The sequence below is a fragment of the Mus pahari genome, chromosome 5 (genome assembly GCF_900095145.1).
Source record: "Mus pahari chromosome 5, PAHARI_EIJ_v1.1, whole genome shotgun sequence".
Lineage (NCBI taxonomy): Eukaryota > Metazoa > Chordata > Mammalia > Rodentia > Muridae > Mus > Mus pahari.
This window is the reverse complement of record NC_034594.1, coordinates 40,174,481-40,188,994: the sequence shown is the minus strand read 5'-3', so window position 1 is coordinate 40,188,994 and position 14,514 is coordinate 40,174,481. Positions and strand designations below refer to the sequence as shown.

Below are 14,514 nucleotides of genomic sequence, written 5' to 3'. Positions count from 1 at the left end.
ACACACACACACACACACACACACACACAAATACACACACACAGAGATGTGTATTTCCCTTGGTAGGAAAAGTCTTGGAGATGAGCATATACTTTTAAGGCACGATGATAAAAGCAGCCATTGTCTTACCATAAATATACAAATATCCTCCACTAAGGTTCTTTTCTAGAAAAGGAGGTGGGTCAAAAATGGACAGTCTGCAGAAGTAATAGCTTCCCTGGGAGCTGTCTGGGTTGTTTAGGAAAAAAGAGACACTGTTGTTGAACAGCTGATATGAACAGAACATCGGATTCTTGATGGACTCCACATTTCCGCTTCCCTTGGTCTTGGTGAGGTCACAGAGGACTTCTCTCTCTCTGAACAATCGCATTTGTAACTGCTGGACATTCTCAGGGTATTTACAAGAAATCTGTACATCTCCATTGTGAAATGAGAACATCCGATGATTGGCCGAGCCATTGATTTCTCCTGGATGAAAAGAGAGAACAAAGCAAGAGTATTATGTTGTGAACACATTGCCATAATAATTATATTTAAGTGGGAGCGTGATTTCTTTTTATAAAGCCACTCCTATTTATACGAAAATGAAAGATTTTATAGCCAAGCAAACAAAACCAGAATGTGACAAGACAAAACTATGCACTAGAATACACCTAACCAGAAATGGGCTTTTCATGTGATAGAATATAAAATGTTATGTATCAAGTAACATGTTTAGATAGGATGACTCAGATAGTCTCCATGCTTTTACAGGTTTCACACTGGGGGGGAGGCAGATGGTAAACAGATAAATGCATGTTGATTTGCCATCATTTATACTAAGGAACAAAGTGCTCTCTGGAGAAATGTGGTAGGACTTGGGGGTGTGTTACAATATTCACTGTAGGGTCAGAAAATGCCTTTGAAGAAGTAAGGTTTAAACCTGAAAACCAAAGCATGAGTCTCTTTTAGCTGAACATATATATATATATATATATATATATATATATATATATATAGAGAGAGAGAGAGAGAGAGAGAGAGAGAGAGAGAGAATTATATCCTCCAACTGAAAAGGAAAGAAACAGCTCAGTTATGTTTGGACAGTAGCGTGTCTTTCCAAAGAATGCTGGAAGGGCCCTTGGAATACAGAGAAACCTCAATAAACTGACACTCATGTTGGGTGTAGTCCAGAAAAGTCTCAATCAGGGGATTTTAGTCAGAGTCATTTTGGACTGCCATTACCCTAGACTTTAAAGGTAGAAAAGATAATAGAGTTGATTTTACGGATAGTGTTTTAAATAGCATGACAAGTGCATTTAAAAGAAAAGAAAAAAATGGAACACGGGGCAAACGGCAACAGCAGAAATGTCAGATTAGACTAGCAAACAGAAATGTCAAGCCTGGTTTGGTGACACATGCCTTTAATCCCAGCACTTGGGAGGCAGGGGCAGGTGGATTTCTGAATTCAAGTCCAGCCTGGTCTACAAAGTGAGTTCTAGGACAGCCAGGACTATACAGAGAAACCCTGTCTCGAAAAGCCAAAATAAAAAAAAAAAAAAAAAAAAAGATATGTCAGATTAGACTAGCAAACACCAACTTCATGTGCCTTTGAATTATCAGATGCCCCAAAGGGAAACTGCTGTACTCACTATGTTTAGAGAAATGGAAGACATGCTTACAGTCTTATCATCGGGGTACAGGAAAAAAAATTAAGTCAACTAATTTGAAAAAGAAATAAAACTGGCCAAAATGTTCACTCATTAAAATCCAGTGAGTGGGTTTAAAAGTATCCGAGGCAAGGCTAGAAAGAAAGGATTATCTAAGAGCCAGGCTAAACAAAAAATATCCAGAATTCAGGCACAGTGCAAAGAGTGGAGACTCTCAACAAGTCATAAACAAAGATTTTTTAAAAATATACACCACATTTTCTGTATCCATTCCTCTGTTGAAGGACATCTGGGTTCTTTCCAGCTTCTGGCTATTATAATTAAGGCTGCTATGACATTTACGCAATGGAGAATTACTCATTTATTAAAAACAATGACTCCATGAAATTCCTAGACAAATGGATGGAACCAAAAAATGCCGTCCTGAGTGAGGTAATCCAATCCCAAAAGATCACACATGGTATACGCTCACTAATAAGTGGATATTAGCCCAAAAGCTCAGAATACCCAAGATACAATTCACAGATCACATGAAGCTCAAGAAGAAGGAAGACCAAGTGTGGGTTCTTCTTAGAAGGGGGAACAAAATACTCACATGAGCAAATACAGAGACAACGTGTGGAGCAAAGACTGAAGGAAAGACCATTCAGAGACTGCCCCACCTGAGCATCCATCCCATATACAGTCATCAAACCCAGACATTGTGGATGCGAAGAAGTGATTGCTGACAGGAGCCTGATAAAGCTGTCTCCTGAGAGGCTCTGCCAGAGCCTTACAAATACAAAGGTGAATGCTCCAAGACAACCATTGGACTGAGCAAGGGATCCCCAATGGAGGAGTTAGAAAAAGGACTGAAGGAGCTGAAGGAGTTTGCAACCCCAGAGGAAGAACAATAATATCAACCAAGCAGACCCCCCCCTGGGGCTTACAGGGACTGAACCACCAACCAAAGAGTACACATGGAGCAACCCATGGCTCCAGCTGCGTATGTAGCAGAGAATGGCCTAGTTGGTCATCAATGGGAGGAGAGGCCCTTGGTCCTGTGAAGGCTCGATGCCCCAGTGTAGGGGATTGCCAGGGCAGGGAGGCAGGAGTGGGTGGGTGGATGGGGGAGCACCCTTATAGAAGCAGGGGGAGGGAGAATGGAATAGGAGGTTTCCAGAGGGGAAACCGGGAAAGGGGATAACATTTGAAATGTAAATAAATAAAATACCCAATAAAAAAGAAAGTGAATCTAATAAATCATACATTTTAAAATTTATAATTAAAAAAAATACACTGCTAGACATACGACCATCTAGAGTGTTGTATTAAAAAAAAAAATGATAGCGCTGACTTCCTTCCAAACAATCCAAGTGTAGGACACAGCAGTGATGTCTTCATAGCAGCTATACAGACTACCCATGAGGCAGCAGAGTTAGAAATCACATGTGTGCCAAGAGAAGCCTCCTGTCTGCCCAGAACACATTAGAAAGATAGTGAATGTGCACACGTTTTGATTTGTGGCATCGCCACTGAGAGCAGAGGTGCAACAAATACCTGAATGGCCACTACAAAATCCACCCATATGGCTCTTGCCTGAAGAGGAGAAGAGAGTTTGCATCCGTAAAGAACATAGAAAGCAAAAGGGTGTGTGTGTGCTAACAACACTTTACCCTTGGCTTTCGGTAATTGGGGGGTGAGGTAGCCTGTGTGATGGTTATTCACTCAAAGTGTTCGTTAATTGTTCACGCCTCTGTCTGGGTGTTTTGTCTTGCAGTCTAAAAGCAGAAGGAAAATGAAGTGTCTTTCACTTCTTTTCATAAAGTCAAAGGAGCAAGTTAAAAGCAAAGGGGGTGAGATCGGACACATGCGACAGGTGCCCTGGCTTCCAGCGAGGTTGCACTGGCTTCCAGCGAAGTTGCGCGCTGTCTGAGGACTTTCTGCCAGTGAGTGCCAAGTTGCACTCTTGCTGTGTTGCAGCCTCTGTCTCTGCTATCTGCTGCAGAAGATAAGATCAGCGGACAGCTTCTCAGTTCCTTTAGCATTGTTCGGGGAAAATTTCCCAGAGACTTTAGAATAGCAACAAGCAAACCACAAAGAGATCCTGGGTCAAAACTGTCTATAGCCTCTATAGACACACATCACACAAGAAGTGTGTCAGCAGCTTCCCCCCTTTTTTTTTGCCTACACTATGACCGTCAAGCCGGCACTAGGTGAAAATTAGCTTTGGGGCTGCTGTTCAGTACTGCTCAAGGAACTGAAGAGCACACATTCTGGTTCTGCCCCATGCCTGGCATGCAGGTCTCTACCTAGAATACCCCTGTGAACTTCTTTCTTTCCATCTGTAGAATAAGTGAAAAGAGTGTCTTTAAGGAGTTCTTTCTGCAGAGATGGCTCAGTGGGAAAACTGCTCATTGCACAAGCATGAAGCCTTGGGTTCAGACACCAAAAGCCTGGCATGGCAGTGTGCATTGCTAACCCTGGTGCTGCAGGATCGAAACAGGCAGAACCTAGGGACTTGCAGAGCACATACTAGGCAAAATGGTGATCTCAGGTTCTGGGAGAGACCATGCCTCGAAATCAAGGTCAAAAGTGACTAAGGAAGACACCTGATGTTGACCATACACACGTGTACATATGTACTTCTGTGCGCGAGAGTATACACATACCCACACACACAGAGAAGTCCTTTCCAACACTTACTTTCTGTGGGTTAAAGCATCTAGAAGAGCTCACAGACAATCAAGAGAGACACAACTTCACTGTCAGGTGAGTTCCCTTCAAACATATCATGTTTCCCATGATCTTCTTTTCAAAAAAGATTATTCCAAGGAGTCTGGAAAATTCTAATATGAATGCAACTACCTTTCTTGCCTACAGAAGGATATGGGACAGCTAGGAAGGGTTCGGTTTTTCTTATATGCAGAGCCGAGAGCATTAAAATCAACTGCGGCCTCCAGAGTGTCATCTATCAGGTACTCATGAATATTCATGTCGATGATCATTCTTAGCTTAAACACGTCCTGGCTCACCTTTCCATTATTGAATGTGCTAATGAGAAGACTGACTCATGTTTCCACGTTCCCTATGTTTAAGTTTTAAGCTTTCAGTCTGAAAAAAAAAATAATGTTTGGCAACTGTAAACGTGCAATTTGAATGTTTGCAACCACAGTAGTTAAATACTTACCTCAAAATTACTTTGTACCTATAGGACGGATGTGCTAAATATCAAATCATAAATTCTTTTTAGCCTTTAGCTGAGTTTGGCTCGTTAATATAAAGAGAGAGCGAGAGCAGTGTGCTATGACTAGGGAGCTCCATGCAAGTCTGAGACGTCAGTTCAGATCCCCAGCACCCATAAACAAAGATGAGTATGCCAGACTGCATGGATAACCCCAGCACTGCGAATGACTGGGAGAACGTTTTGGAATTCATCGACAACTGATATAGCCAAATAGAGCTACTCTAGTCAAATCGGTGATCCTCGGGGTCAGTAAGAGATGCTGTCTCAAAAAAAAGGTAAAGAACACTAGAGAAAGGCACCGATCATTAACCTCTAGCCTCAACATGAATGCATACACATATGCACAGGCTCTAATACACACACACACACACACACACACACACACACACACACACACACACACACACAAGGGGGAGAAAGACAGAAAAAATGGGTGGGAGCGATACTCCTTACCTATAGATACCAACCAGGTTCAAAAGGGTTTGCTAAGCTAATTGACAGGTTTGTTTGTTTGTTTTTTCCTTTTCATGATTACTTAGGGCCAGACAGGTTTAATTCTGATTCTTTAACTCTCTTGAGATATATAATAGTTTAATCTGCCCAGTGTGTGAACAGGCCATGGGCCCCCCAGAACAAGCATTCTGCTAATCCACCCAAACGTCTATAAACACCACATATTAGTGATTTTTAATACAAGCCCCAATGATACACATTTCAACACTTAAGCTAAAGCACAAATAGTAATGTGCTCACTTATATCCTTGTGATGACTTAAAGTCAGAGTGTTAAGTGGGACACTTGCTTTGATAGCAATGTACATGTGCCCTCTGTCGACACATCTAGATGATATTCACTCTAGAGAAGAGGTGGTAGATATATTTTCTGAATCACTCAGAGCACTATATCTTATAGTGTATATTCTCGCCAGACTCAAAAGTGTCACCTGCTCTTGTGATTTTTATAATAGTTTTTAAAATATAGTGGATTTTATGATATGGTACTACCAATGGACTGTTTTCAAAAGTAAACTCGGAGCTTTTATATTATGGGAGGTTTTAGATTTTTCTCTCTTTTTTTTTTTTCAAAGATAAGAGCATTTGTGTCTCTTATTTTAGGGACTGTTAAGATTTCTGGGGCCAGTGTGATGATACATCCTATAGTCCCACACATAGGGAGCTGAAGCAGAAGAACTGCCATAAGATCGAGCCCATCCTGGGCTACATAGTGAGTTCAAGCTCAGCCTTGACTACAAAGTGAGGTGATATCTCAACCAACAGAAAAAACAAGCTGAGCAGAGGAGAAGGAAGAGGAGGAAAAAGAAGAAAACCTCCTGAGAAAGGTTCCTCCCCGAAGAAAGAATCCATGAGAATTCAGAAGATTCTACTTGCAAATTGGTGCCTTTGATATCCAAAGTATTTTAAGTATCAGATAGTCCACCTAGGACCTACCCAGCTGGGACTCTATAAGCAGTTGTATTAGCTCTGGTTGAAAAAAAGCGTTAAAGAAAACATATAGAGACCCCACACCACGTAGAGGATATAAAACAGACTAGCAATGTGATTTTATTCTTTTTAACTCAGGCTTCTAACCACAAACCTCTACAAAGGCCTCAGAGTGAGCGATAAGATCTTCTGAGTTTGCAATTATTGATAGTGCTTATTAAACATATTTTGTGCACTCAAACAAGGATAAGCTTCAGTTGGCTCAGTATAGCACAAGAGTGTGACACAAAGGACTTTTATCAGAGTTAAGATGGTTGTATTAGAGGCTTGTTACATTTGATCTTCTATTCATGAATTTTAGCATTGCTTTTAAAATGTGCCTTCTACCAGTCTTTCATCTTTCATAAAAACTGTCATTTCTTATGAGTCCACTACCTAAACCCTTTAGAATCATGGCTGGTAGGCTCTTTTCTGTATACTGTGCCTACACTCACATTATAATTCAAAAACAACCCCAAACCTAATAAGAGAAAGTAGGTTCCATAGTAGAAAGGATGAGCAAAATAAACCCTATGCCATTCAGAGAAAGCAGGCCAAAAATGTAAGGAAAACTGGAGCCAACCTCCACAAAACCAAAATGTTCTCTCTCTCTCTCTCTCTCTCTCTCTCTCTCTCTCTCTCTCTCTCTCTCTCTCTCTCTCTCTCTCTCTCTCTCTCTCTCTCTCTCTCTCTCTCTCTCTCACACACACACACACACACACACACACACTATGACAGCTGCTTTTATTCTCCAAGGAACTCTGAAAGGGAGGGGAAACAACCTTGGTTTTCTAAGCATGTATAATAAGAAAAATGAAAGTTCCATTTTCTTCTAGTTAAAAGTTATTTTCATTGTGAAAATGGAAAAACCCCAAAGGTGCTATAAAACTTTGAATCAATATTCACAGCATAATTAATTTGCAAGCAAACTACTCTGTTAGTGATCTCACTGCCACTGGTCTGAAATTATCACACGAAGGAAATCACATGAGATTAAGAGAAATCAGCTCTATTCCACAGAGGGGAGGGGAGACTGGTGTTGAGATTCATGAATACAAATACTGCTTTCCACTTCCCAGTTGCCATGCACAGTGCTTTAAGCTCACACACAAGGACATTTGTGTGTGTACTCATTTACATTGATGCTTATCTCCAGCACAGCTCTCCGGGCCAATTTCCCATCCATTTTAGAATCTCTCTCTAGACACAGTCAACACATCAAGTGTAGTATGCCCAAACTAAACCTATTCACTCACTAAAACCTACACTGTATCTTTAGAGAACCACTGACCAGGTCCCGGACATGCAGAGCCTTCATCATCTCTTCTCCTCTCTGAATCTTTCATCCAATCAGTCACTAAGTTCAGTTGACTCTAGCTTATAGAAACCTCTTGAACTTAGTCTTTCTTCTCTGTTCCCATTGCCAATCCAGACCTTATTTGTGTCTTCTTCCATCTGTAGAAGCAACTTCTTAGCTGCCCATCCTCACTCCAAAACACACACACACACACACACACAATCTGTCTCTTTCCTCCATCTGCCTCTAAAATTGGGTTTCTAAAGAACATTTCATTCCCCAGCTTGAAAGTCTTCATTAGTCCCCTGTTGCTTATAAGGTAAAAAGCCTGTCTCCTTGGCATGACACCAAAGCCTCTATAATCCCACGGGGCCATCTGGTCCAGCCATACTGAAGTCACCATCCCCTCCACAGCACTTCTTCTGTTTCCACAAACTGCAAAGTTCAATCAGCCCTTTATCCCACTAGAAATACTCCTTCATTCTTTAAGAACTGTTTTAAGTAGCAAGTCTTCCCTTTAGCTGTTACTGAGATGCCCAAAGACTCCCAACTCTATGTTCTTAACATTTTACTTAGCCAACATATCTCTAACATATTTAGTAGATCCTAATTATTCTTGTCATTTAATCATGAAGTCTACAAGGATAAGAATTGCACTGTTCCTGGGACCTGGAACACAGTAAGAATTCAAAGATACTTTTAAAATAAATGAAGATAAGGCCATGAAGGTTCAACATGCCCTTAGCATGGACCAAGAAAATAAGACAAATGGAGAAAGAGGTCCTATTTGCTGGAACTTGGGGAGCACTTACATTACAAGGCAAGGCCAAAGATTCAAACTGATTGATGCCCATCCAATTTTTTGTATCCCAATAATTTTCAAGAGCTTCCATTGTATTAACTGCATACAGGATACATTCCTAAATGTATTATAAAAATATATCACTTGCTTTCCAAAGCTAGCTTTTAAGTAGGATGGTCATTTCTTAATCCCAGTTTTACAACTGAGTAAACTAAGGCTTGAGTGGCTATATCCAATAGCCTTTATCCAAGCTAATAAATAGTAGCTGTCCATTGAATCAGTGTGACCTCAGAGTCCACCTACTGAACAGGCCTCCCAGTCTGATATCCTAATCCAGAACCCTCACTTGACAGACACTGAAATATAGGATCTGAAGAGATTTGCTATGGGAAAAGAAACGTTATGTTAGAGGTGAAAGTTCCTTTTAGCATTTCTTCTTTTCCTTTAAGGTGTATGTATTAGTTCGACAAATACTTAGTGCTCGAATTGGTGCTGTGCATGTGTTCTGTGACTAAAAGGCAATTAGCCACCAAAAAAAAAGAGTAAAATTGCTCCTCAAATATGCAATTACATATGTTTAACACCTTTAGTTACCTAGATATTTATTTATCAACCACTGTGTATTAAGCTGCCCTGTGTATTTAAACCTGAAAAAATAATCTGAATTCTTGATATCAGGGTCTAAATTTCTCATGAAAATTTTGCAGTAATTTGCCTTCCTGTAAAAATGGAAATATATATATATATATATATATATATATATATATATATATATACACATACATACATGTAATTAAACAAGTGCAAACAGACATTTTATGGTGTTTTTGCTTGACTCTTAGATGGTACAAACTGATTTTGAGTGTAATGACGTGATTATGTTGCTTCTGTTGTATGGATGGGTTCTCCAAGGACAGCATAAACACTAAGTCTGTTTAAGTCTGATTTCTCAAATGTAAAAGCAGTCCCTTCTGAAAAAATCTTGGATTGCTTGTGGGAAGTACTTTACCTGCAACAACATGACGCAGAAAGAGTTGATTCATTAGCACCCATGGTCAAGTGCACACAAACACTTGAGTCTATCGCCCTGCTTAGTCATAACCTGTCTCTTCTCCACTTTTCCTTGAGCAAAGCAGTCATAGCAACACACTACCATGCATGGCCTTCAGAGGCTCCCAGTCCCAAGTTCCCAGTCTCTCTTTAGATTTGCACACCATTGTCTGTTTTAGACAACTTTACAGACCAAACCAGTGAAACTAAACCATGGCTTGACCAACAGCTTCTACTTCCATGGTTCATGGTCTGCACATGCTTATGTTCTACTTTTCAAAAACATAATTTTGAATTTTTATACAACTTTAATATTTTCTTCCTCCCAGAATGACTGAAAACTACCACGTGGCAGACTTTGTTTACTAGACGAGAAACTCATTTATTAGAAGATTAAGAAACACAGTCACCACTTATGTAGAAAATATGAGTGATTTAATTTTTTTTCTAAGTCAGAAAGCCCAGGAATTCACTTTACATCTCAAACAGAATGATCGGATGATCTTAGAAGAGGAAGGTAGCATAAGTGACAATATTCATTCAATTCATTCACACACATGCTGGTGTGAACATTTTACATCAAGTAGCAAATGCTATAGATGGTGTTGTGAGCAAAGCTAAGACGAGAGTTGGATTGTTTTCTTTCCCTGTGTGCCTACAGGTTACTCGTAAGGTTCTCATAACTTAAAAAGCTTAGTAGATCTGAAGAAGCTGTAGTTAATAAGCATAAAAAATGAAAAGAATTTTGTTCACTCTGGTGAGAAAAGTTTCACGTGAGAGTAATAGAAATTTCTAGAAAGAGGGGGAGACAAAGAGGAAAATGTGATCAAACACTAGAAGAAGAAAAAAATTTACTGGAAATAAGGAATAAAGTCTGAGTTCACAAATTGGGATGGAGTGTCTTGTTCCAGACAAAATTCATGAAAATACATGAGAAAGAGAGCCATGTGAGCGTGAAATTCTTGAATTTCAATGTTAAAATGAGTGGCTTTCGAGATCACAGAGTTCTACAAGTAGGGCAGTTTGTCAGTTGGTAGAGTCTGGCATACAGGAAACCCTAGGTTCAGTCTCCAACCTCATAGACCAGTGATGGCCCATACCTATAATCCCAGGACTAGGGAGGTATAGAAGGAGAATCCAAAGTTCAAAGCCAGTGTAGGTTACATGAGACCTTGTCTAAAAATTGTTTTTCACTAAATACTAGAAAGGTTTTTCTTTGACTAAGTTAAAAAAAAAAAAGAAAAACCAAGACTCAGACTAACATGAAGTGCTTAATCTGCAATCCAGAAAGCCACAGAGCATAGATGAAAACCTCTGGGGAGAGCAGACAACAGACTAGAACTCCTAGTCACGAGAAAGGTGTCTGTGGTACTAGCTTTAAGCCATAAAGGTTTCCCCCCAATGTTTAGCGGGGAGACATAGTCCCCTGTGCTGAGACTAACAGAAGGACTCTGAGCACTGGTCAGAACAGAGGCCTCAAGACAGGAGCAGCGTCCACATTGATGCTGCCTCTGAAGTCCAGCTCTGTGATAGAAAGACAAAGAAAGGGTGAGAGGGACAGGAGAGAAGTACTCTCGGGAGGGAACACAGCATTGATCTTACTTGAGACTATTTCAACTAAGCCCATGCATGGACCAATGATGGGGCCAGTGGAAGAGTCGAGGAGAGAAGGTCACTTCAAGGTTCCTATGCCAGTGTGGCAAGTGGGGGTTAGGCGTTACAGACAAGGGCACAACAATGTTTATTTCTACAAAAGAGGAGTAAATGGGACTGGAGGTACAGCTCAGTGGTAGAACACGTGCTTAGCAAGCATAAGGTCCTGGGATCAATTCCCAGCAGTGAATAAATTTAACTAATTATTCAATTATAGTCCTCTGAACGTAACAACTTGATAGATTAAGAAGTGTCATCAGGGCTTGGAGAGATGACTTGGTTACTAAGAACACTTGTTGCTGTTCTGGAAGATCTGAGTTCAAATCTCTACACCCTCATGGTGGCTCATAGCCATCTCTAACCCCAGTTCCAGGAGTCTGATACCCTCTTCTGGCCTCCACGGACCCCAGACATGAATGTGGTGCACAGACGAAAGTATAGACAAAACATCCAATTGCATAAAATAAAAAGAATCTTTAAAAAAAAATCGTCAACCTTTCATATTCACCAGAGACAATAAAGAATATTAAAAGGAAATGTTACTATCTCAACAAAACACAGAGAAAAACAAGGAGATGAAGTAACACAGGAAAATCAGGGGTAAATACATACACTCTTGGAGGCATAAAATCAAGGCTTACCATGCTGAGAATGGCTTACGTTCATCTATCCAGACAAAAGGTTAGCAATGCAGAGTCTTTCAATGCAGCTTGAATCCTAGAAACAGGTGCTCAAAGGGAGGACCCAGAGGTCAGCTCATCTCTCCGGACCTCTCTGAGCTCTGTGGGGAAGGATCTGGTGCTAAGAACACCAAATGGCTATTTCTCCAGAGATGGTGGGATTCTCGAGTAACTGTTCAGTCACTGTCAGAGGTAGAGTGAGTCTGAGGTTTACCATTCCAGCTTCCTAAGAGAATACCTCCTGAGACAAGCATATCACCATATCTGAGACTAGATATCACCAGCAGTCAGTCATTGCCACTGGCTGCTTTCTCTACACTGCCTTCAAAGTAGTCGTCCTAAAGCCAGAATTCAGCAGGTCACCCACACCACCCCCATTGCCCAGGAAGGGACTCTTCCTTATAGCTTCTTCCTGCAGATTCTTCTGGAAGAAAGAGCCTTCTGCCATTCCAGAATCATTAAAACAAAAAGATTTGGTAGAATTTTACACTGAGATCCATTGAAGACTCTCAACCTTCTTAATTCTCAATCTTCTTAATTTGTGTTGTTCACAAATCTCTAATGGAGCTGGGCACATTGGGCTTCTACTGATGGTTCTGCCACTAGGTGTTGTGTGACAGATCATTTAGCCTTTCCTGGTTTATGGGTCTTTGTCAGTACTGCCTGAGGGCAAGAATCCTTGTATCATTTTGTCATGACAGCCAAGAGTTAGAAACACTAAAAGTGTTACAGCTACCCATGAGTGTTTAGTTTCCTGGAGTTTGGTTCTGTGTTTATAGCTATGAAATTAGGAGTTCCTGGGTATATGTGACCTGGGGCCACTTTTAATATGATGATTGTTAGCGTGTTTATTATCACCATTCAGCTGCTCATGCTTCCACCTTGATACCTGACATTGGAAAATGGCATTCTACATAATACAGTTTTTTGTGTCATGAGACTAACTAAACATTGAGTTTACTCATTAAGGATCTCAGGTGACTATTCCAGAAGATCTTATTGATCAGCTTAGTTTGGCAACTCATGACAATCCTACGGCTGGATCCATCCCTCTACAGAAATGACACCACTGTTCATACAGGTCTTTTGAGTACAGCACCATCACCACAACTACCTGAATGGGTTTGGGATACAGAAAACTTTTGAGGCATCCCAAACCAGCCATGTGATAACTTGTACAAATTCCAAACTCTTTTACATGGCCCTGTGGGCTGAGAAGTCTGACCACTGACCTCTCTCAGCCTCATCTGGCATCATCCCCAGCTTCCCTTCCTCCCTGTGCTCAGCCACATCAGCCCTCTGACCTTCCTTGAAAACTACAGATCCTTTGGATTGACTTTTCATAGAAATTTCTTTCCCACCTTGACACTGCTCTTCCTACTGATTCCTATTTGTCCTTCCAATGTCAACTCAAGCGTCATTTCCACAGATCAGTCTGTATGGCTCCAGCTACACACACACACACACACACACACACACACACACACACACACACACACACACACTCCCTGTCTGACCTAGATCCTTGGTGCCCTCTCTTGCCATCAATTCATAGGATTATCTGATTCATGTCTCTTTCATTAGTACTCAGCTAGTCTCAGCAGAGTGGGCCTGCCTGGTCTTGCTCACCACTGTTTATACAATAGCCAGCCCAATAGCTCCTGCATGGCAAGTGTCCAGTGATGTGTTAATGAACGGATGAGTGGATGAGTAAATGAGTGGATTTCCCTGTCATGGCTATTCTTGTTTCATGTATGCTGCTAAGCTTTTCAGGGGGTTTGTAAAACTAGTGTGCACGCTGAAAACACATCTGGCCCAGAGCTGTTCTTGGTACTTCTTCCAGGTAAATCCAACAAGGGATGACCCCCTTTGCTCTTTCTTCATCCTTCTTAAGAACATGTGAGTGCCTTTGAAACAGCACAATACTAAATGTTGAATAAATCCAATTTTAGGTTTGACTTCTTTTTGGAGAGAAAAGTAATGTCTCCTTCTTTCTACCACTGGGAAAAAAATGCATTTCCAGATGGGCTTATACCACTGAGTGTTCTGCTTCTGCTTCTCCTATTAAAGGTATTTCCTACCACTTAGTGTTTCACTTCACTTACCCCTATTTCAAGAACAATATGTAAGTGCATATAATAAGAAGTAACAAAAGACCACGTGTAATTACTTACACTGCACATGACCCTCTTTAAACTTCTCCTGTAGAGTCTGATAAATGTCACCCATGAAATAGAATCAAAGATTCCAGAATGTTTAATGTCCAGAGATGCTAGTGAGTGCTGTCAGTCACTTTCTCCCCCTTTTTTCATTTGGGGATGATCTTTGTCTTATAAGATCAGCCAGGATTGGTCTGGCTCTGTCTTGAAAAACAAAACAATCAAAAAGAAAAAACAACAAAACAAAACAAAATCCAACAACCCTATGGCAGACACTTAAGACATAGGACCATCCAGGTAAGAGTAAAGTCAAAATTTTCCTTTTGGAAGCCATCTACTTCATTCTCTACTGTAGAAGGATTTCCAGAGCTATTTGATTTCTATTCTTTTGACACAAATAATCCTTGCCTTTCTTCTTTCTCTAAAAACAGTGAGCTACTCTCCTACTTTATACACTGTCAGGTAACTTTGAGCAAGTAATTTAAAATTTTAATGGTCTGTTGAAATGTACTTTTCC

The 14,514-nt window shown here is 40.6% G+C and overlaps 1 protein-coding gene across 1 annotated transcript in view; it reads right to left on the bottom strand.

Moving 5' to 3' along the window:
• The window catches only part of Icos (inducible T cell costimulator), a 19,278-nt gene that overhangs the window by 4,487 nt on the left and 277 nt on the right, over window positions 1-14,514 (bottom strand). The window contains exon 2 of the mRNA XM_021197221.2: window positions 130-468. Within this exon, the coding sequence (XP_021052880.1) occupies window positions 130-468 (339 nt within the window). The remainder of the gene's footprint in view (window positions 1-129; window positions 469-14,514) is intronic.